The 23453-nt window shown below is 42.0% G+C and overlaps 1 protein-coding gene across 6 annotated transcripts in view; it reads right to left on the minus strand.

The window, feature by feature from the left end:
* The window catches only part of RGS17 (regulator of G protein signaling 17), a 62076-nt gene that overhangs the window by 10872 nt on the left and 27751 nt on the right, over positions 1-23453 (minus strand). For 2 of the 6 annotated variants that reach the window (XM_081854398.1, XM_081854397.1), the window contains exon 2: positions 13213-13356. The exons of 3 other annotated variants lie outside the window; for them this stretch is intronic. In XM_081854398.1, coding sequence (XP_081710524.1) covers positions 13213-13331 — 119 coding nt within the window. In that variant the 5' untranslated portion in view covers positions 13332-13356. Of the gene's footprint in view, positions 1-13212; positions 13357-23453 lie in introns of those variants that run through there. One more of the 6 variants, XM_081854399.1, reaches the window with a different exon arrangement.

A 23453-nucleotide genomic window follows, 5' to 3' on the forward strand; every position in this document is an offset into this window, starting at 1 on the left:
AGAAGTCTTAACTATTGATTTTCCCTGAGTAAATGCACCCCCTAGAGTATTTAAAGTGTAAATACTGAACTTCAACATGATACAGTAATAATATAAATAACATGCCTTATCTATTAGAAGGGAATATGTAGCCTCTTGTTTTTTAGCATTATCTCTCTATCTAGAGTGAGAGCTGATTGCCTGTGCTGGGAAAACATACAGCACTGATCATCTTCTTGGCAATGTGGTTGTTTTCTCATCCAACAACTGGAACGTATGTATCCATGTGCAATGAATGTGACAATCCAGCTAGGGCAGGCTTCCTCAGACTTGGCCCTCCAGATGTTTTTGACCTACAACTCCCATGATCCCTAGCTAGCAGGGCCAGTGGCCAGGGATGATGGGAATTGTAGTCTCAAAACAGCTGGAGGGCCAAGGTTGAGGAAGCCTGAGCTAGAGGTACCATGGATGAAATTCAACATCATGCTAATATGATTCTTCCATCAGCATAAGCATTTCTGCTGATGGAACTATCTCCCCTCCCTTGATGTGCTGTTTTGGGGCTTCTCCCGACCCCACTGAGCTGAGGAAAGCAGGGGCATACAGGAGAGCAGAAATGAGCAAGCCCCATTGTCCCAGCAGGACTCGTTGCTCTGGCTCCTGCCAGCACAACTATTGAGTTGAAGCCGGTCCCACACATTTGAATCATTCCTGATCCAGAATGAAACTAAACGTGGATTCCCCAGACCACGTTAGAGCAACTGTCAGATCAGTACTGTGAACATATCACAAGCAAAATGTTTATGACTAGTATGTCACTAAGTACATAACACATATCACATATCGCATTTCTCAGTGATCATGTGATTATTGCTATATGAGCTGTTCAGACACTGCCAGGCAAGTGATGAAAACTGGTCCACCAAAATGTCCCGTTTAAGTATGTGACTGTGGCCATTTTAATACAGGTAAGTGGCCATCCATAATGTTTGCTCCAACCAACTGCAAGTTGAATCATGTAAAGTGGAACATAAAGTGCACCAGGGGAGGTTTAAAACATACTTTGGAATCAACTAACATCTGGAAATAGAAATGATGGGGTGAATCCCTCCATGCGAATGAACATTACAGGAGAAGCAAAAATGAAGGTAAGAGGTACAAATAGAATTCCCTGAGGCCAAATTGTGAAGAGATGAAGAAAAAGGGAGAGAGACAAGGAGACACGATGCACATTCTGTATGAAAGCATGCCTAAGCACATCAGTAGGGCCTCCACATGGATGAATATTTATATTCTGCCAGATTTTTAAAGGCTGTTTATCTTCTTTGCCTTCTGTCTTAAGAAAGAGTAGGGCTGCTTTTTAATTGAAGGATTCCACAACATCTTGGTTTTAAGCCTTGAAAGAGTTGCTTAATTCTTTGGAGTCCAGAGATAGTGCTTGAGTTCTGTTTAAAAATCCCAGACACTTATTCCTGGTGCAACTGACATTTTAAGCTGATTTGGAATGATACATGGTTGAAAGATAAACTCTCTGCAAGCAGGAAAATATTCTGTGAGCTAATATGTCAGCCAGAATATGTCTTTCACCCTCCACTATAGGGGGTGAAGGGGATTTTTATTTTTATTTTTTATAATTCCATTATCAAAACATTGGCAGTGTTTGCATGTTGCAGAAAATCTTAGAGAATTATTGTGAATGCACAGAAGGCTCTCAGCTCACTCCTCCCCCCCTAATTAATGGGAGCGACAGACTATGATCCCTCATGTGTCATTACACCTGAACTGGGGATCATGGTTCCTTCACTTCAAACAGACCATAATGTTAAGTCAGGGTTTTCCCAATGTGAACTGGGCTGCTGAGTTAGATTCAGTCACTAAAGTCAGAACTTTCAGATGTGTCTTCGGAAACTCAAAACAAGAGTTTTATTTTGATGTTTGTTCTAATTCCCAACTCTCTTACCTGCTGCTTTTTATTTATAGAGTTTCATCGGCAAACTGACCCAAGACAATCTGCTGCCTGAGGCTTCCCACCAAGTCAAGGTGCAAAATATTCAAAGCCAACCAAGTTATTTTGGTACCTATGGCAGAAAACCCCACAAGCACTTGTTCCCCTCCCTAACCCTGTTTATTGACCCACATTCAGATGTCTGTCCAAAACCTTCACAGCCTCTCCTGGTTCCAATGGAATGGAAAAATAGAGCTGTGTGTCATCAGCATATTGATGACAGTGTGCTCCAAATCCCCAGATGTCAGCTCCCAATGATTTCATATAGGTGTCAAATAGCAAAGGAAACAGCTTCGGCTCTTGAGGGATCTCACAGGTCCAAAGCCAAGAAGCTGAGCAACCATCGCCTAGTACTATTTTCTGGTAGCGACCCTGCAGGTAGGAGCAGAACCCCTGTAAGACAGTACCACCACCTTCCTCAGTTGCTCCTGAAGAACACCATTGGCAACAGTGTCAAAAGCCCCTGAGATGTGAAGAGAACCAACAGGGTAGCACTCCCATTGCCTCTCTCCCAATACAAATGAGTTCAATGTCATTACCTGCTAACTGCTGCCCATCACACCACTCATAAAGGTGCAATTACAGTAGCTGAATTTCCTAGTAAGGGATTAAACAGGTATTCTTGGTCTCCAACGATGCCAACATGCCAAACTCACTAAAATGACAACATGGAATCCCTCCAAACTATCTTGCAATATGCCCATGAAGTCAGAGAAAAATCAAAATTCCCCAGTCCTTATCAAATTGAAGAGACTAATATATTTATTATTTTCAGTGAGCCCAATTACACTGTTTCAAGCAAGTTCCCTGAAAACAGTTTCTTGACTGCAATCATTTTCCGTTTGAAGGGTAAATATTTGATAGGAGGGGTGAGCTGGATCCCGTCAATAAGCGCACCACACCCAAGCTGCTGCTGGTCGTTCAACTGAAAGAAGACTTAAGTTGGCTCTATACATAACAGCCAGGAACCATGCCTGAGAAAACATCACTTCCATATACACAGGTGGCCATTCTTTGTAGATATGAGTTTTGCATAGTTCTTGAGCTGAGCAGAGAGTGTACCAAGATGTCGTCATCCCTGTTAGGCAAATGCAGTCTATACAAGCTCATAGGAACTTACTGACAGATGATACATTGTTGGTCTGTGCTGGCAAAGCACATTATCTTCACAGTTTCTAGCAATGGACGATTTTTTGAAAAATAGGGGAAATCATGCCAATGCTGTATCTGTCTTATGGACTTGAGTTTAACTGCAGTCTTCTGAATAAAAGAGAGTAAAATGAAATGAAATGTAGGTCACAGCCACACCATACATCTAATGCACATCTAAAGCACATGGCATCCTACAAAGGATCCTGAGAACTGTAGTTTAAGGGTGCTGAGAACTGTAACTCTGTAAAGGATTCTTTTGTATCACATATATACTTGGTACTCTAGTTGTTGAATAAAATCATATGAAAGGATTGACAACCTTAACTCTGGCATCTCTGCCACTGTTTCCTGTCCCTTCAGTTGACCCTTATACAGTTTTGTAATTGTTTATTACAAATTGTAATTGTAAATTATTATTATTGTTGTTTATGTCCTGAGGTGAACTTGTCTTAATTTCACATAATGCACCTTGACATTCAAAACAGTGTGAAGTCTTATGGGAAAGAGAACGGCATCTTGTGAGGAGGGGTGTCCAATTTAAGAAGCCAAAAGGACACTGAGGTTTCGTTTCTTTCCCACATCTTGCATCCTTAGCAGTTTTGTAGCAACTATTTTTTTTTTGCATGGGGCTTTGGGACAAAACATAAAATCTTTCCTCCTCCATCAATTTAAGCAATACTAGGTGTGAGAAAGAAAACTCTAGGTGTGAGGAGCAGGCTGTGTTCAGAGTTTGACTGCATATGCCACAGGAAAAGGCAAGTTACAGCATTTCCATCTCTGCCTTCTAATAAGGCTAAACAGTGTTATCATACACACTCCCTGTACATTTTTACACATGTATACTCAGAAGTATGTCCTACTGAGGTCTCGGGAACATCTTCCCAGGTAAGCAGGCATAGGGTTACAGTCTCCATCACTCTTCTGCATGCTTCCAACAAAGGCTTCTCTGTTTATTGAATTCTAGATACCTGCTCTACAGACCCTGTCTGTCCCATAACCTCATTATGTCGCTACTAACACCTGGTAACTTCTCTTGATGCAACCCAGGTGTACCATATCCCTAGGGATTAATGAAGAGAATGCAGCTAGCTCATCAAGCCCACCATTGGCTGCCAGCTAAGTAGGGTGGCTATGTGTCCTACATTATAGAGGATGGTCCTCTAGTTGAAGGATTACCAGAGGACAGACCTCCATTTGAAGGTGTCTTCTGTTTGATGGGCTGTCAGGCCAAGTCACAGACATAGGGCAATAAGTAGGGAGAGAGTAGGGATACCCTGACATTGCCCATCAGTGACAAGCAATTGGACAGCAGACTGAGCAGGCACAGTGGACTAAGCACAGGACACATATTTGCATATAATTCACATTAGCTAATGCATAGGTATATTTAGAAATAATTATACAAATCAATGTAAATCTATGCCCTGTACTGGCTGGAGGACACTAGGTTGGTGGAGGCTGTTCTACCACTATGATCTCTGCAGTTGGTCACGTGGTTGTTCTAAAACCCTCAAACACTGATGTCCTCTTCCTAGGGGAAGGATTTAAGACATTGTCAGGGAGGCACAAGTGCTAGAACTTGGGAGAGAATAAGCAGCTACTCCAGGCTGCAGGGCCCTGAAAAATTTACTCCCTTGATTGTAAATGCAACTGATAAGGTCAATAATTCAGTGCTGGAGGATGAATCAATGCAGAATCTTTATGTAGCGGAGAGCAGAACTACCAAGCTTCAAACCAACCCCTTGCTTAAAGATCAGAATCACTTGGCTATTAAGGAACACAAAGCAGACTCCCAGAGCCTCACAAAATAGTGTACGAAGAAGTTATTTGCATTCAAATGGCCAAACTGGAAATGTTCAGATTAATGAACCTGCTTTGCTACTTATTGAAGATTTACTCAATGAGACATGGACAGATGATGCTACCTACTAAAGCCCTGGGTAGGCTAGACCCAGCAGGAAGTAGAAACGAACCCCTGGTGGGTTGCCATATGTGACTGGTGGGTTTCATTCAGCTTGATGGGTCACAAGTTGTGTAGGCCTGCTGTTGAGGGGTTTTTTTTAGTGTGAAACTCAGTAATTTCTTCCATCCAAGTATGGCTGAAGGCAGGCAATAGCTCTTAAGAGAGTTAAAAACTGCTTGAAGAGAAGCATTTCCTCCAATGGAGCCTGCCCCCCAGCCTCTGGTCAAATACATTTTGCAGAGTTCTTTCCCCCCTCTTCTTCAAAAACTGGTCACCAGGGGCAGAAGTGGGATGAGACCGAGAGTATATATACCAACGAAGATCAATCCCTGTTTCAAACTGCTTTCCACTCTGAAAATCTCCACAGCCATGTGTGATAATATAGCCAGCCATCTTTATAAATAATGTGACAGCCTCAAATTTTATAGTGATAGCTACATTTAAATAACAGGAGAGAAATCTGGCTCTTGGTGTGGGATGGATAACAAGACACTTAATCTCTCTCTCTCTCTCTCTCTCTCTCTCTCTCTCTCTCTCTCTCTCTCTCTCTCTGTAGGTCTTTACCAAAATACATGTATAGCTGTCAGACACCTCACAAATTCACTGTAAAAATAATGACAAAAGCATGGACGTTGTGACTTTTTTTATAACTCCAAGTTAGCTGTTAAACCCATACAAGGAAAAAATGTTCCTTTTAATAAAAAGAAATATTTGTGTAATAAGGTCAGAAGCAAGAGCTTTCAGACTATCGAGGCAAATTACAAAACCAGAAAGAAGAGGTTTCTTGCCAACAGTGACTTTTGCTGACTCTGAGTACTTTAGTGAGCAGCCTGAAGGCTTGCTGAGTTCACCTGGTTGCAGTGCTGGCTTGCTGCCATTCTGGGCCTTACACTTCCATGCCCAACTCTGACTTTTCACTTTGAAGGTCAGGAGCCAACAGCCAATTTTTGAAGAACTAAGACCTTGTATTGTACTTCACTCTATTAAAATAATGTAAAACTTCTGTTTGTTTACTTACTGGGGGGAAATGGCGGAAATACTGTCAGTTTCTGAATAATCTATCCACTTTATGTTTATGACACTGTGGCAGAAGGAAAGGTTTTGAGCTTTGGTATGGTTTCATGATGGGCAGTGTGATTTAATTAGTAAAGGGCATGTTCAGGGAGGGGAGGGGTATAGCGCTCTAGTAAAATGCAGGGCTCTTCAAATTTCAAGGCACATGTCGCAATAGGCTCTTGTGCCACCTGATGGAATTAGCACATCCTCCAACATTTCTCCAGTGAAAATAGGGACATCCCATTCCATAATGATAATTTTACTGGGTTGCCCCTGCCACTCTGGGCAACTTCCAACATATATTAAAACATAATAAAACACTAAATATAAAAAACAACAACATTCCCTATACAGGATTGCCTTCAGATGGCTCGGGGGTTAGATAACTCCATACCCTCCAACATTTCTCCAATGAAAATAGGGACATCCTAAGGAAAAGTGGTACATTCCAGGATCAAATCAGAAACTGGTACGGCTTCTCTAAATCAGTGACACCCCAGAAAATAGGGACATTTGGAGGGTCTGAATTAGTGGCTTTAAAAATATTTCACAAATTCAGTTCATCAGTTGCCCCCTAAAATTATAATCCCCAAGGAAAAGGAGTTTTCTTAGGCCTAATACATTAGGAAAGTATGCCAAGCCATTACAGCAAGAATGAGGAGCTGTGGTTCTCTAGATGTTTTGTTAGATTCTCATTCCCATCAGCTCCATCCAGCATGGCCAGTGATTAGGGATGATGGGTATTTTAGTACATATCTGGAAGACCACAGGTTCCCCATCCCCAAGGTGAGATGAAGATGGTGTGACTGAAGATTCTGATGCCAAGGTCATCATTGAAACTTACTTATATAGTTGCACTTGTTACAGCTGTTATATAACTGATGGCTTTAACCATCTCTAAAGGGTCAGCCAAGCAGGGGGTCAGTGTTGTTCTTGCTAGAGGGAATAAGATGTTGTGAGGCTGCATAATTCGAACCAGTTGTTCTTGCTTCTCATAAGAAAAAAATGCTCACTCTGATGCTCTGTGTGGATGGAGGTGGCAGCAAGATGAGGTGTGTCTTAGATGTCAGGCATATATTGAATATGGTGCAGATTTCTCAACATCTGAACTAAAAAAGTCTAACGGGAGAGAGACATCTTATTTGAGGGTTTGGAGGACATATCCATATGAAAATATGGATCCAATCTGCTTCAAAGGTTGGTAAAAGAGACTTGAATGATTCTTAGGACTAGGCAAGTGCACAGTTAAATAAGTTCTTTTCATTTTTAAAGAATAGACTGTGGTCCTCTCTTAGACAACTAGTGATGTAATATCAATACAAATGCAGTAATTTGCCAGCTGAAATAAACAAAATTTTAAAAATATCAAGCAAGGGTATTCTCACATGGTTTCTTCTGAATGTCAGTCAACACTTTATTTGCTAAAACCAAAGGTCATCATAACTTTCTTAGAATCCCACAGGCTATGCAACCACATGCATACATTTCCTTGCATTGTTTTGTGGATAGAGCTTGAGTGGAAAATGGATTAGTGGAAAGGAAAGAGATAAGGGAGGTAAAAATTCACTGTGGGTATCTCACTTCAGCGTATGTTTCTACATCTCTGAGTTCCTCCCATATCCCAGCTGCACTACCTGGATGCCTTCTTATCTATTTTTTGATGGAGCTGAGGGCAGGTTGGGCAATTCTCTCCCTCCCTCCCTTTTTTAGTGGGATGGGAATTCTCCATAAGAAGAGCCTACCGGATCAGACCAATGGCCCATCTAGTTAAGCATTCTGTTTTCACTGTGGCCAACCAGATGCCTGTGAGAAACCCACAAGCAGGACCCAAGCACAAGATGACTCTCCCCTCCTAAGCAACTGGTATTCAGAAGCATTAAGCCTCTGACGGTGGAGACAAAGCCCAGCAATCATGGTTAGTAGCCACTGACAACCTCCTCTTTTAAAGTCCTCCAAGTTGTTGTCCATCATTGACTCCTGTGGGAACGAGTTGTATCAGCTTCCATTGTCCCTTAAGGCAGGCAAGTATCCTTGGCTCTTCTCTTTCCTTGGATCTTGGTATCCAGACTGAATGCAAGCCCCACCAGTCAAATACTATGTCTTTTTCTTTGTTGTTGTTTTTTTAAAGAGATTAAGTAAACATGTGAAATAATCCTGGGGTAGAGCAGTTTTATGCCAAACTTCCCGGCACATAGAAAATAAGCAGGTAAACAACCATTATTTCATGCACCCTAGCTTTCCAGAGACAAAAGGTTTTCTGACCAGGAGGAGGAGCATTCAGTCCCACCTGCACTCCCATCTGCATCCATAAATGGCACAGCCTCTAGGATAACCATATCATGCTTTAAACAAAACAAAATGTGTAGATCACACTTAGTTACATTTAGAGAGGCTCTGACTAATCTTTCCTTACTTTGTGAAGGTTCACTGCAAATGAAATCTTGATTCATCAGTGAACTTACTTAACCAACAGGAAGAAAGTTAATGAGAAGAGATGTCTGTCTTTCTACGAAATGACATTTTTGCTTATTCCTTAACATCCACTCTTAGGTCTATATTTCCAGCTAAGAAACCTTGCAGTATTAATAGGTACCACGTGGCCTAATGCCTATTATTAAAGAGGCATAAATGACAAAAGAGGCACATCCTCTCTTAAACAGCTAATTGTTCTCATGGCATATCTAATGCTTTGATTGATGTCGTAAATTTACTATCCACTGAACAAAGGTGTGGGTATTTAACTATCAGTTGCTGTGCAAACAAAAGGCTTAATCCTCATTCTGATTCAAATGTTGGCTGCAGTGAAACCGAAAACTAAACATCACCTGACATGAAATGTGCCAGTCAAACAGATGCAGCCTTAAGGATGACTGGTGCTTTTAAAAAGGTTCCGGCCCAAGGGTACAAAGGTCTTCCAAGCCTTTACCAGGAACAGAAGCATGCACGTCAATCCACTGGAATTACAGTGTGGTCCAGGGGATGAGTATTGGGCATGGACGTTAAGTGACTGGTTTCCAACAGCAGCCTACATGGTCTGGAAAAACAATTTATTCTTCATTTATAAAATGGGCATCAAAATGACCTTAGCAGATTTTATAAGAGGCTTTGGGAGGGAAGAGGATATGCTGCTGCAAAATGAACTAAATTCTCTGTCCCCACACCATGTGCAGGTGGAAAAATGGGATAATTTAAGTGAATCAGCTGGGCAGAGCGGGGTGTTGCTTGCTTTCATTTTCACTGGTACCTATGTGGCTGTTCTGGCAATGAATCACCTCTTGACAGCCTTTGCTCCACCTGCAAATGCCCTGGACTGACACTATGGATTGTATGTAACTAAGGCTTGGTGGGAGGGAGGGTAAAAGTTAGTCATTCATTTCAGTGGGTCTACAACTCCATTTGAGAATGCCACACTAAATGGATATCTGCAGAGAAAATGGCAACCACAGTCCCCACCATTAGTGCTGCTGTGCTCAGCTTTCCCACGAAGCCTTTGGATCATCTGCTTAGTTATAGTAAGGTGGAGACTAAGCCAGAGTATGTGTAATTGAAATAGTCACACATTCTTCTGCCTTCATCTTCCCTTTCCCCTGTTGCTTCTTGTGCCTATTTTAGATTGAAAACCCTTCAAGTAGGGACTTTTTATTTGCAGACCAGGCTGTACATAGAAAGTTCTGCGTAAATGATGATGGTTATTTCCATGGTCACCTGCACCATTCAAGGAGCATATTTAAGATGAAACTCACAACTGTTATTTTTACTGGAGCTAAATGGCCACAGGAGTCAACCTGAGTTTCTATATGGACACAGCAGTCATCATGTAAAGAGTTAAGATGCAACTTCATCATAGCATGAGTTGGATGTGCTGCTGTAATTTTAGTAGCCTTTAGAATCATATATTTGATTCATACGAACTTCAAAGATCTGTGCTGTATCTTTCCCTGTTTCCTGAAAGAAAACCAATTTTAAAAAAACCCTTCCACTGCAAATATTAGAGGTGGAAAAAAAAGTTATTAGGCCATCCAATCTGTTTCTCCTTACATTCTTTTTCCATACTTTTGTCCAATCTAATTCTAAGAATCGCAAGCAATGGCATTTCCACCACAACTTTGATCCTAACTTTCTAACATTATTATTTTTTAAAGCAGGCAAGCTGTAACAGGCTTGCCCAAACTCTCACAAGAACGCTGTATAACTAGCAGCACATAATCTGTGATGACAGACATTATTGCAACTTACAAACACTGAAGACTTGGTGAGGGGTTGGGGGGGCATGTAAGCAATGAATGCTGATGCGTAGATCCTAAATACTCACAAGCTACTATATGGGGACTGTGGAGTTTTGGTGTCTTGCCAAGGGCAACATTGTTTTTAAATACCATCTGAGAACGACTTCAAGCTAAGAAAAGTTCCCAGAGAAGTATAATGTAAATAAATTCAGCTTGCTTTTAAAGAGCAGCAAAAATACAATTCTATTAGCTGACAGCCATGGGTGATACTTGCGTAACACAGAGAAGAGCTTGCATTATCCCTACTATTTACTAGCAGTGTGTGTGTGGTGAGGCAGAGATGTGGATTTGCCCTGCCAAAATCGGGAGGGATGAGGCTTACCTGGATGGGTATAGAGTGGGGAAGGATGTTGCCAAGCTAGGACTGTATGGGTACCAGTGGAAACCCAGCATCCAGGTAAGCTGAGGTGAGGTCAGTGTCGGGAGGGTGGCTCCATATTCCTGCCCCACCACACTGGCTGCTACTGCTATTATTCACCTATATATTCACCTATATTTAAAAAGTCTTTTTTATTCCTTATCCAGCATGCAAAAGCAATCAGGAGAAAGCTTCATAACAACCAATTTTCCTACCCCTTTCCCAGAAAACACTTGGCTTGACCCTGGAAGAGTATGTTGATGTCCATGACTATATAGCATGGACATCAAAGTGCCCTTCTAGGCCTCGGCCCAGTGTACCTGAAGGAGTGTCTCCACCCCCATCGTTCAGCCCGGACACTGAGGTCCAGTACCAAGGGCCTTCTGGCAGTTCCCTCACTGAGAGAAGTGAGGTTACAGGGAACCAGACAGAGGGCCTTCTTGGTAGTGGCGCCCACCCATTAAAGAAATAAACAACTACCTGACTATCAGGGAAGTTTTTAATGTATGATGTTTTATTGTGTTTTTAATATTCTGTTGGAAGCCGCCCAGAGTGGCTAGGGAAACCCAGCCAGATGGGCGGGGTATAAATAAATTGTTGTTGTTGTTGTTGATGATGATGATGTGAGTTGGTAGCCAGTGTGAGGACTGCATTTGGCCATGAGAGAAAATGGTCACATGATGGCTTCCCCATACATCCAAGGCACGATTCACACACATGAACGGTGATACGGACAGCGGTTGCAAAGGCGAATGGCATAGGTGCCGTTGGCCAGAAATATTTGGAAACCATCTTCCCCTAGGGTTTCTCCACCGGTGTGGTGAGAAATGGCAGAATAATGGAGCAGGAAATCTTCTCTGTACATAATGGTTTCTTTCAAGCTTATAAAATCACACAGTTGCAGGCAGGGATGCGTGGGGATTTTGCTCGGTCTGCATTTTTAAGCAGACTGCCCCGATTCACACTTCATACACTTCTGGATTTCTGTCTCAAGGTTCTGCCCTAATGACACCATTGCTCCATCTTCGGGTCTGTTTCTTCATCACACTACAGCAAGGGGGGGGACCTTTTTAATTAGCCCGGGGGTCACATTCCCTTCTGGTAGCTTTCCTGGGGCCATATGCCATTGCCAGGTCAGAGCAACAAATGCAAATTTTGTCTTGGTACAGTAGCCCAGTTTCTTCACGTTGACACATTCCTCTCTATCCTCCATCCAAGTAAGTAATCAATGTTATCAGAGTCCAAGGACACATTTCAGCCAAGCAAAAACACTCACGGAGGGTGCAAGACAGGGCTGGAGTGTGGTTTGTGAGAGTGTTTGGTCTGGGGAGATTCCCAAGACTCAGAGGATGACATTTGGCTCATGGGGCTGAGGGTCTGCATCCCTGCAATGAAATTTTAGCTACTGGCATTTCTAGACAGATGTGTACACATGGGAAATCCAGAGCATCTAAGCAATTAAATAGCTGTATTGTAACCACAGCCCTGTTGATGCCACTGAGCTGTTCACATGCATATAAATATTGCTGTATTAAAAGTTTTATATATACACTTTTGTGACAGGCACCCTAGGCAGGCTATCCCAGCCTAGAAAGATCACATGGTTATCTGAGGTTATTTTAAAAACAGGAAAATAAACACTAAATTTCAGTCTCATATTTCCTGAGCTGATGATTCTTTTAGGAAGAGCTGAGCAGCAACTATTTCCTGGCCTGATCCCCATTAAGATAACGGCTCTTTGCCAGTTGAAGGATCTCAGTGGAATTCGAATGCATCCTGACTATAAATACATTCTGTAGGTTATTCGTCAAATTATCAGGTAGAAATAAACAAGACAGTTTTGTTCATGTTTCCCATTAATTCAAAATGCACAGATCATTATCCATTTTCTCTTCCCCATGCCCTGCTTCCCCAAATAATCAGAAAACTACTTTTTTGCATTTATTTGCTACAATTTTTTTTTGTTATTTCTACAGTTGGGAGTTTTCATAGATATAAAATTTGGAAAGTCTTTTCAAATGCCCATCTTTTAAAATTGGTTAGGGGAAAGCTAGTTCTCCTAGAACAACTTTAGAGAGGGTCAAATTATATGCAAAAAGCAAATGCACACACATGTTCTTCTTGCTTTGCTCTGGTTGCATTATCAGGAGGGAGCTCTGTGTGTGCACATGTGTGCACAGAGGCTTAGGAATCACATTGTTCAATTACTTTCTTTTAAAAAATGTGCAACATGAGCACAATGTTGAGAGAAGACATGTGCAAGCAATGAGAATCAAATGAGCATTTATAGCGCAACAACCTTACTGCCCAGAAAAGCCCGCCCGCCCCCCAGCTTTTTAAGCCTGACAACTGATGGCTTTGGGTTGACATTTACCTGTGCTAGCTATGGTATCAAATAGACTGTGTGACATACCATGAGCAGCTGCAACAACAACACCAACAGAAGCAACATGTGTTGTTGGGCCTTTGGTTTCCAGGTGCTTGAGACACAGCAGATGTTTCTTCATTTTGTGGCTGTTGCCTTTTTCTCATTTCAGCTACTTCAGCACCCCAGTGGCTACAAGAACACAGACATAAAAGAACATGAAGGAAACGCAACCTGCATTTGTGCTCTTTCTAAATTGATGCCAATGGCTCATGCCCTCTTTCAACTTCAAAATACAAATCAAAGCATCCTGTCTGCCACTTCATGTCTCAGGTGAAGTGGGATTCCCAGGGACCCTAAGTGGGAGGAAGGAGTGCAGAAGAGAAGCTACACAGAAGGTAATGAGGACAGGGCAAATTTCCACCTGCCAGTCTCCATCTCCCTAAGCCTTTCTGGAAGCAAAGATGGCCTCTAGACTTAATCAGGAGAACAGGGAAAGGAGTTCAAAGGGCTCCCTCTTCAATGTGCATTCCTGAAATCCAGTTCCATCTCCAGCAAATATATTTTCTGTAGTGATGTGGGGAGAAGGGCAGATATCTTTCACTGCCAGAAAGGTTTTGAAGTGTGGATCTGGGGAGATAGTGCTTCAGGGTTGCTTGCCACAAGGCTTAACACCTAAAAGATGTTCACAGATCCCATCTTGCTGTTTTATATTCCTTTGGTTTAAGAAACTCTTTTTGTTACCCATGTTCAGTGGTACGCACCTCACAGGTTGTATAGCACTTGGTAGTGTTTAAGATGACAATGACAATGTGACTATCACAGCTTTTCCGTCTTTCTTTTCTTTTTGCAGAGAAAGAATGTCACTGAAGACACACAGACGTATTCCCTGTTTTACTCTAAACAGTGTGGCAATATATGCCTTACTTTGCAGAGGAACACCCTCTATTTGAAGGGCTTGCCAAAGCAAGCCGGTTTTAAAGAAAAAAGAATGGAGAGCAGGAGCCTAAAAGTTGCCCTTTACTGGTGAGCACCTGGTCAGTCTTCCACACTATGATGAGATGTATTCTATTTCTATCTCATTTATAAAATTATTAATAAATTTGCACTTAGACATGTAAATTAGCTAAGGCAAATTTATGTTCTAGTTTTTGCCTTTTTGGTAATATATTTCCTGGGGGTTTCTTTTTCTTTTTTTGCAGTGCTTAAGTGGCCACTCTTCTGGGTTCATATAAAAGTAGATATTGTACCCAGGCAACATGGACAATACCACTTTCACGATTTGATTGTGAGCCTGGAACAATTTGTGAAAAATGAAATCAATGTGCCTCATTGCTTCTCACTATGTTGACTGCCGGATCTTTGCCAGTCTCACTGGTTTTTGTTATTGCAAGCAGAAAACATATATTGGAAGCCATGGCGAAGCACCATAGATCACTGAAAGGTTGAATTATGCTGGATATGTCATATCTATCTATACGATAAAGTTAAAATTGGTTAACTCTGAGAATTTCTTCACAAGGAATTATGGAATTCAGAAACACTACACTGCTGAAAAAATGACATTTTGAAGAGGAAAAGTTTGTGGGGGAAATATCAGTTAAGTTCTTCAGGGGAGTAAATTCTTATCTGATAGAGTACCCGGTTTTAATAATTATTTTAACTGTGTAATATATTTAATTCTGTGTTATCTGTTCTACTTATTGGAATGGCTTTGTAAAAATGTTAGACATTTTCTCTTATATATATATAAAATCAAACTGTTAAGGTGCCCAGTTCAGAAACCTCAAGACTTACTTGATTGTAATTTGGCCGGCTTTATCCGCTATGCCTGAAAATTTAATTCCCTTCTCCCCCAAAGGGGAAAAAGCAATACCCATTTTTAAAAATTCTGAAATCATCATGGGGGGGGGGCAGGGGAGGGGGCGGGAGCGGGGCGGTGAAATGAAACTTTGTTTTTCCTGAAGCAGACTTGGCCTGGAACCTTAAGCTGAATTGAGCAGCATCTGAAGCGATTTGGACTGAGCTGAACTGTTATTGGAAAAGCCAGATTAGGGTCTGAGCTGAATCTTGAAGTCGATGCACAAAAATACCACATTTTTCTCATGGCAGGGTAGGCATTACTCTCTCTCTCTCTCTCTCTCTCTCTCTCTCTCTCTCTCTCTCTGAGAGTTGTTCTTTTGAAACCTCTGCAACTCAATTAATGAAATCTACAAAATTTAGCAGCGGGACAGAGGAGAAAACAACCTCCTCGGGAAGCCCATATCTATGCATATTTATACAAAGAAATATCTCCTTTTGAATTCAACAAGATTTGCACCTAAGTAAGTTTGCATATGATTTCTAACTTAGATATGAAGTTCCATGGCACAGCTTGACTATTTACTTAAGATTCATTAACACCTGAAACACTGGAAACCGCAACAGAGAAGCACAAGCCTCTATACTGTTGATGACAACACCACCCTTCATTCAATATTGTGCTGCTGTTTTCACTTAGTGAGTCAATCATTCAATTGTGCCAACAATGGTCAGTGTTAAACAACAGAAACAAGCAAGAGAAAAGTTTTATTATCATTATTATTATTCACAGGCCAAGAGAGTCGCGTGATTTTTTATAATTAAACCACAAGCTATCTCCTGAGGCTTGGTTCGCCATAAAGTGAAGCTCCAAGGAAGCTTGTTACCATATTTAGGGAGAATTAATTATCACAGACTGCACTCCGCCCACAGAAGTAATTAGCAATTCCCCCCCACCCCATGCTCACACAGCAGTGCCTTGGGATGGGACCTTGGAAGATCCACACCTGGCACCAGGAATGTTTGCTTCTTCCTCGTATCCATGCACATTCTCAGACTTTCACATAACTAGGCACAACTCTATGACTAGCAAAATGCAACAGACAATTTCTGAGTTGAACAATTGCCTTGCCGAATAGAAAGCAACTCCATTATATGACTTACTTTCTATACACTTCCATTACACAAATCCAGGACCGGGATAGTGAATCATCTAAAGAATCCTATCTAAATGCACCCTATCACCTGCATTTTATCAGCACGCAGAACTGCACCTACCCTCCGCTGACCCCCTCCATCCACTTCCACTATGGTTATAGTCCTCTGTTTATTACACTTGTGCCCCATTTGACCTCCAGAAAGCTCAAATCAGTAGGTATTCCTGCTCAGCCTGTTTAGCTTTGGCAGCATAACTGCATCATCCAATTTCAGAGCATCTTATGGGCCTAACTAAAGTTCTCTACCCATTTTAAACCAGTCTAATACCAAGCCATCGAAATTTCCCAACAAAGTGCAATGACCACAAGTTTCAGGCATTCCACTTTTGCCTCAGGTGTAGAGATTTGTCTAAACCCAGTGCGCCCTCCCTCCTCCCATCTAACAAGAGAGGCCTGGCAATATTAAATTTGCATATACTTATCAAATAAGTAAAGGTTGAGACAAGTGGAGAGGAAAAATGAACATTTCTTCTTAATGGGGAAAAATACCTCTAAATGTGTTGTTCTTTTTTTTTCTTTCTTTTTATTAATGTTCATGCTTCAAGGTGACAAAATGGCATAGGTCAATAATTTAGATCTGGAATATTTCTCCTTGGCCCCAAGGGAACTTGCTTTGATCCGGGTTTCCTCAAAGAGGACCATTCAAATAACACCATGAAAGCCTCCTGGCAGAAGTCACAAATTTAAACACTCTCTTTCAGCTTCCACATGCTGTGCAGGTTATTGCTCTCCTCTCCAAGTAACACTTTGTTTGCCCTTTGAATAGACCTTAAAAAAGGCAATGACAAGCCCAAGCCTTGTGGTAGAAAAGGTAACAGAACTGCATGCATATTCCCCAAATGAAAACTGGTGTGGCATGAAATTACAGTGGTGGAAAATATTCTGGAAGGAATGAATATATCTTGGGGAAAATATGAAAAAAGCAAAAGATCCTAGAAAAGAGTCCAGTAAGCTGAGTCCATGTCAGGGAAAAAGGTGAAATGTAGTAGTAGTAGTAGTAATAATAATAATAATAATAATAACAACAGCACTCTGTGGAATGAATTTCTCCTACACCTTTAAAGCCCTAAACGGCCTAGGTCCAGTATATCTGAAGGAGCGTCTCCACCCCCATCGTTCTACCCGGACCCTGGGGTCCAGCGCCGAGGGCCTTCTGGCGGTTCCCTCACTGCGAGAAGCCAAGTTACAGGGAACCAGGCAGAGGGCCTTCTCAGTAGTGGCACCCGCCCTGTGGAACGCCCTCCCACCAGATGTCAAAGAGAAAAACAACTAACAGACTTTTAGAAGACATCTGAAGGCAGCCCTGTTTAGGGAAGCTTTTAATGTTTGATGTATTATAGTATTTTAATATTTTTTTGGAAGCTGCCCAGGATGGCTGGGGAAGCCCAGCCAGATGGGCGGGGTATACATAATAAATTATTATTATTATATTATTATTACATCTTGTCTTTCCTGGAGAGGTAGTCAAAGGAAGGTTGACTACCCCACTATCCACATTATCACCATTATATTTATTTATATCCTGCTGTTTTATCTGTCAGGGACTTAAGGCAGCTTACAGATAGAATAGGAAGAGCTAAAACATAGGGGGGAGGGACAGTGGTGGAGCAAGCCAATCGGGTGCCTGGGGCGGCGCGTGTGCCCTGCACCCAGGGGCGGGGCCAGCTGCCACCGGGGCGGGGCCAGCTGGGGCAGGACGCTCTGCGGGGCCTCCGAGGAGTCTGCCTGCCTCCTCCCACTCAGCCACCCTACAGCTGAGGGGGAGGTGGCGGGCGGACCGTTTGGGGCAGCGCGGAGCATGTGTGTGCCCAAGCCACTGCGTCACTCCCAGGAGAGATGCATGGCTCGAGCGTGCTGCAGTCCCAGCAGTGAGTGCCACCTGGGGCGACCCGTCCCCACCGCACCCCCTTCCTCTGCCCCTGGGGAGGGAATCACTAAAAAACAACCAATCTGCCCTGCATCACACTCTTTTGGAGCTTCAATTTAAGTAGGAGAATTTTCAAAATTAATCCGGAACTTTGCAGTAGCCTTTGGTTAATTTATGCTCCATCCCGCCTCCATTTATCAATGTGCATGGAATACTTCCCACCGATATGATTTTCGGCTGGCAGTTTTCCATTTCTGAAAACGCATTCTTTCTTTAAATTGATTAGTAACAAAATGAATGGCTACGGTGCCAGTCTAAAGGTGTAGGTAACTCCCCCCCACCCCCCCTGCTATTTCTATTAAAGCAGGTGGATGTCTAGAATCACAGAACTGGAGTTGGCCTTGAAGTCCTCTACGGCCACATTCACACCATGCATTTAAAACACTCTAATGCCACTTTAAACATTCCTGAGAGTGGTAGTTTGTTAAGGGTGTTGAGAGTTTTGAGGAGACCCCTATACTCCTCCCAGAGCTACACTTCTCAAAGTGGCTTAACAACCAGTCTCTCCACACAGGCTGCTCTGGCCATTGCACCTTTGTGAGGGGAATATGAAATACCACATTTTTCAAATAACACAGCAATCAAGTTGGAGTAAACGAATCCCTTGCATATTTACCTGGAGATAGTCTTTGAACTAGTAAGATTTAGCGGTAAATAATGAGCATATGTATCTGTTGAAAATCATGACACTCTTTCATGACTGGAAAGGTGAGAATGAGAGATCACAGATGACTCTGTAGCATATTTTCACTTCCAGCTCTCTACATGAAACGCTTACAAGTTTTAACTATTTCCCCTGTTTCTTGCTGGTACTTTTTTTTTTTACTTGTAAATCAATTTGTATTTTGAAGTGCATGCTGCAAATAAAACAGACTCCTGTGATTTTGTATTCCTTTGAAGCTAATGAATGTGAAGGACTACAAAATTTGTTGTGATTATTCAAGGCATATATCTCTATCATCTTTAAGTTCAAAGCTTTCGGGGGTGGGGAGTATCAAAACAAGGTATGCTTATCACAGAGACTGCTCTGGGTAATTCACATGCTTGTCGCAGTTAAATTGTTGTGTGCTTACTTTGAACACTAACGAATCAGAGCAGGATACCCAGATTTCATGCAAATGAATACGTAGCTGTAGCTGGCACTGCTCAGTCTTTTCCTTTAGCCAGGTAAGAAAGAGGTTCCATTGCAACCATCTACTACAAAGAAAACCAACAGGCCATGACAAAGTCAAGAATAATCATGGGATTTCTCCTTAATCCTCCCCTTGTGTGCCAGCTTTGCTGCTTTTATCTTGGTTTGTTTAATGAATTCATCATTTCCTATTACATCTGAACTGGGAAAATTTGGCTTAATTTTGGTTTACTAACCAGCATATAAAACCATGATCTTCTAGAGATACATTTGGGGAGAAAAAGATAAGAAATGTAAAGAAACAGAAAGTCGCCGCTTAATCTGTTAAATGCCCTAAATTGGGGCATGATACTTAGTTACAACGAATCTGCAAATTTTCCAGTTTGTATTGAAGAAAACCCAAAAGGGATTCTTCTCCTTCTCATTGGTGCAGAGAGTGAGGCACATACACAGCACATATTAATGGAATTATTATTATTATTATTATTATTATTATTATTATTATTATTATTATTAATGCTTATACCCCACCCATGTGACTGGCTTTATTCCATACTTACTGTATCTACTGAAAAAAAGTCACAAATGAAATCTTATTGAGAGACGTCTTTGGACCTAATGCACTGACAGCTACCAGGAGAGGCAAAACCAAGCTTCAACTTTTCTTTGCACCTGCTCAGCAGACATTACATTGATTATTTGATTATTTGACACTGTGCAATATGGTCTTCCTGGACTAGGTGAAGACTTTTTAATTTTAATTCAACAGGGGTTAGCATTGCAAACTTTCAGTTTCATGGTTTCCATATTAAGATGCAGTGACAACCTGCTGTTGTAGTCAAATTCAGAAACCTCTTGGGGACAACGGATGCCTTTCCTCTTCCTTTCTTTATACATACCTCAAAAATATGTAGTATCTCTTGCTTTAGTGATGTTTAAGGAGATGAAGAAACTCCAAAGCTGCTTTCCAGTGATCTAATTCCATGACTAACTCTAGTCTATTTCTGTTTATTGCACCACTACTGACTAATCTCATACTCCAAAGATGTATATTAAGAATGGGCTATCCAAACTCAAACCTTCGTCCTTTAAATCCTGTGGGCACATTGAAATTACAGCACATAAATATTGTGGCTTGTCAGATCTGTGCAATTCCCAGCTCTCTAATCTTACCCTGAGTATTAGCACAAATTTGCAATACCCTAGCTGAGCTATTATACAGGAAGCTATTAAGAAGTTCCTCCAGTTGCAAAGGCAGGGGAAGTCAGCGTATCCACTTAATTTTGACAAATAGGACCCTCAAGATCAGTAGATGGGGCTGTTTAGAATGTTGTCTTCATAGACTGCTGAACAAACTATGACAAGAGTGTCAATTATCTCGCAGATTCTCCTATAAATCAGATGCAGTGCTAGGTCAGCATGTCTGAAATATTTATAGCTGAACAGAATACAGGTTCCCAAAACTGAATGGGGAAGTGAGTTTCTACAGCTGTCTATAGAAAATGCAGCAATGTACATTGTCAGTTCACAAGTCTCTTCAACTTTTTGGAAGATCAGTAGAATAAGAGTTAGGAACCTCCTGCCTTCTAGATGTTGCTGTACTACAATTCCCATTGGCCATGCTGACTGGAATTGCTGGGAGTTGGAGTCCAACAACATCTGGAAGGCTGAAGATTTCCCACCTATTTTTTAGAGGCTGAGCATTCCCCCTTTGTTGGCATCCATCTATCTTGGGAGACAATGGAGGACTGCACCTATGGAGGTGAAGTCAAACTGTTGGAAGGTTGCAGCGCTTGCTGTAGCTATAGAGACTGATATAGAAGAGACATGTTTTATTGCAGCCGGGACAGATGAAGGCATCCAGTTGTGCTGCTGCAGATGCACCATGACATTTCTTCTATCTGTGCTCCTCCCAGCAGCCATTCCTTCTCTGGTCACTGCTATAGATACACAACCTGCCTGTCTCCAAGCACTGTGGTCATTTGCAAGGGATTCACACACAGCAGGGTTGATGTTGAGCACTCCTCTTATCCAAAGCTAAAATGGGCATCTCCTGATGTGGTTTTTTAATAATAATAATAATAATAATAATAATAGCAACAAACATAATTATGACAGTTACCCTCTTGCAAGGATGCCTACATTGAATACTTGGTAGCTATAATGCAGATCCGTTACAGTCAAACCTTGACTCTCAAACGCCTCTGTTTTGGAACGTTTCGGCTCCCGAATGCTGCAAACCCGGAATTAAATGCTCTAGTTTTCTAATGTTTTTCAGAAGCTGAATGTCCGACATGGCTTCTGCTTGAGTACAGGAAGCTCCTGCAACCTCAGTTGTCAAACATTTTGAAAGCCGAATGGGCTTCTGGAACAGATTACGTTCAACAACCAAGCTTTGACTGTAATTGCAAAGGAACCATAGATTAGGGTTGCTATATGCCTGGATTTTCCTGGACATTTTAGCGATTTCTGCCCAGATGCTGCTTCCAACTGCAGTATTCTGGATATGTCCGGGAAATTATGGATGTATGTCAACCCTGCCATAGCTTGGTGACCCAGCACATGCTGAATGCCTCTGTTTCAGTCTCTAATTTCTCCACTAGAGGTCATGGGAAAGTTCTCTGCCTGGCTTCCTGGGGATAACCATTGCCAATATGTGTGGGCAATACATAAATGGATGAATAGCCTAACCTAGTATAAGGCAGTTTTCCAGTTTAAGCTGGTATCTTACTATTGCTGCCTATCAAGAATACTGGAATAAGGACAAACTATGTTTCAAAGCTACCTTTTAGGCCTTCAGGGAGGTAGCTGAACTACAAGTGAGTGATAGCTCCAATCAAGACAGAGTAACAGCTAGCTAGATTACTCCCAGACTACAGGTTGCCAAATGTTCCTGCTTCTAATGGATTTTGCATTCTTCTAAAGTATTTTCTGTTGTTCCAGGACATCACAGCTACATAGAAAACGCTGCATGTCCTGTATTTTAGAACACTAAATCTTAATAGAACAAACACAGCGGGTCTATGGCGTCCTTTTTATAATTCAAATAAAACGTCTTGCATTTATTAGAGGACTTGTGTTCTCACAGTTTCACTCCTATTTAACTTGCTACATTTTTTAAGGGAAGGCTGGGGCAATTTAAGTTTGGATTTCAGAAATATAATTTCTCTCTCCAAGTTCAGGTGAATCTGACATTTTAGAATTGTTTGACATTTCACTGACTAATTTAACAGTTTAAAATATTGCTGTGCTAAATTTTCATGAGGTTTGATATTCTGTCTTGAGAAGTGGACTTCTAAGGGGAAGGAAGCCTCATACACCATAGTGGATTTTTGCAATCTCCCTCCCCTCCCACTGCCCACATTCACAGTTTCATGGCCACTGTAGGGATATTTCAGTGCATGATCCAAGCCAATCAGACATCATGTAGTGAGTGTGATGACCTCACAGTGTCATATAACCAATCAGATTGGGCTTTGTGGCAATATCACAAAGGGGCAAAGTCCTCCCATTGCCTTCATTCTCAATGAGGCAGTAGATGAGAAGGGAACATATTCTTTTTGCCCAAGCAACCATTCTTTGCCTTGCCTTGCTGATTTCATGTCCTGCAGTATTTTCAGACCTTTGCCTCAATCTAGTTCAAGTCTATGTACGTTATGTATAACTAGTTAGAGAGCACCTGAATAGGTCACTGAAAGTTGTGCACTGCAAATAGCAAACAACTACATCGCATTGCAGGGTTCGCGGGTAGCGCTGTGGGTTAAACCACAGAGCCTAGGGCTTGCCGATCAGAAGATCAGCGGTTCGAATCCCCGTGACGGGGTGAGCTCCCGTTGCTTGGTCCCTGCTCCTGCCAACCTAGCAGTTCGAAAGCATGTCAAAGTGCAAGTAGATAAATAGGTACCGCTCCGGCGGGAAGGTAAACGGCATTTCCGTACACTGCTCAGGTTCTCCAGAAGTGGCTTAGTCATGCTGGCCACATGACCTGGAAGCTGTACGCCGGCTCCCTCGGCCAATAAAGCGAGATGAGCGCCGCAACCCCAGAGTCAGCCACGACTGGACCTAATGGTCAGGGGTCCCTTTACCTTTACTTTTTACATCACATTGCATTTCTAGATGTGCACCAATATGCAGCTATCTTCCTCCTCCACCATGCCACTTTCAATGTGATGTGCATTCCAATGGGCATCCTATCCAAGTGAGCATCTTCAGT

This window comes from Podarcis erhardii (assembly GCF_964252035.2).
Source record: "Podarcis erhardii genome assembly, chromosome: 3".
NCBI classification, from domain to species: Eukaryota; Metazoa; Chordata; class Lepidosauria; order Squamata; family Lacertidae; genus Podarcis; species Podarcis erhardii.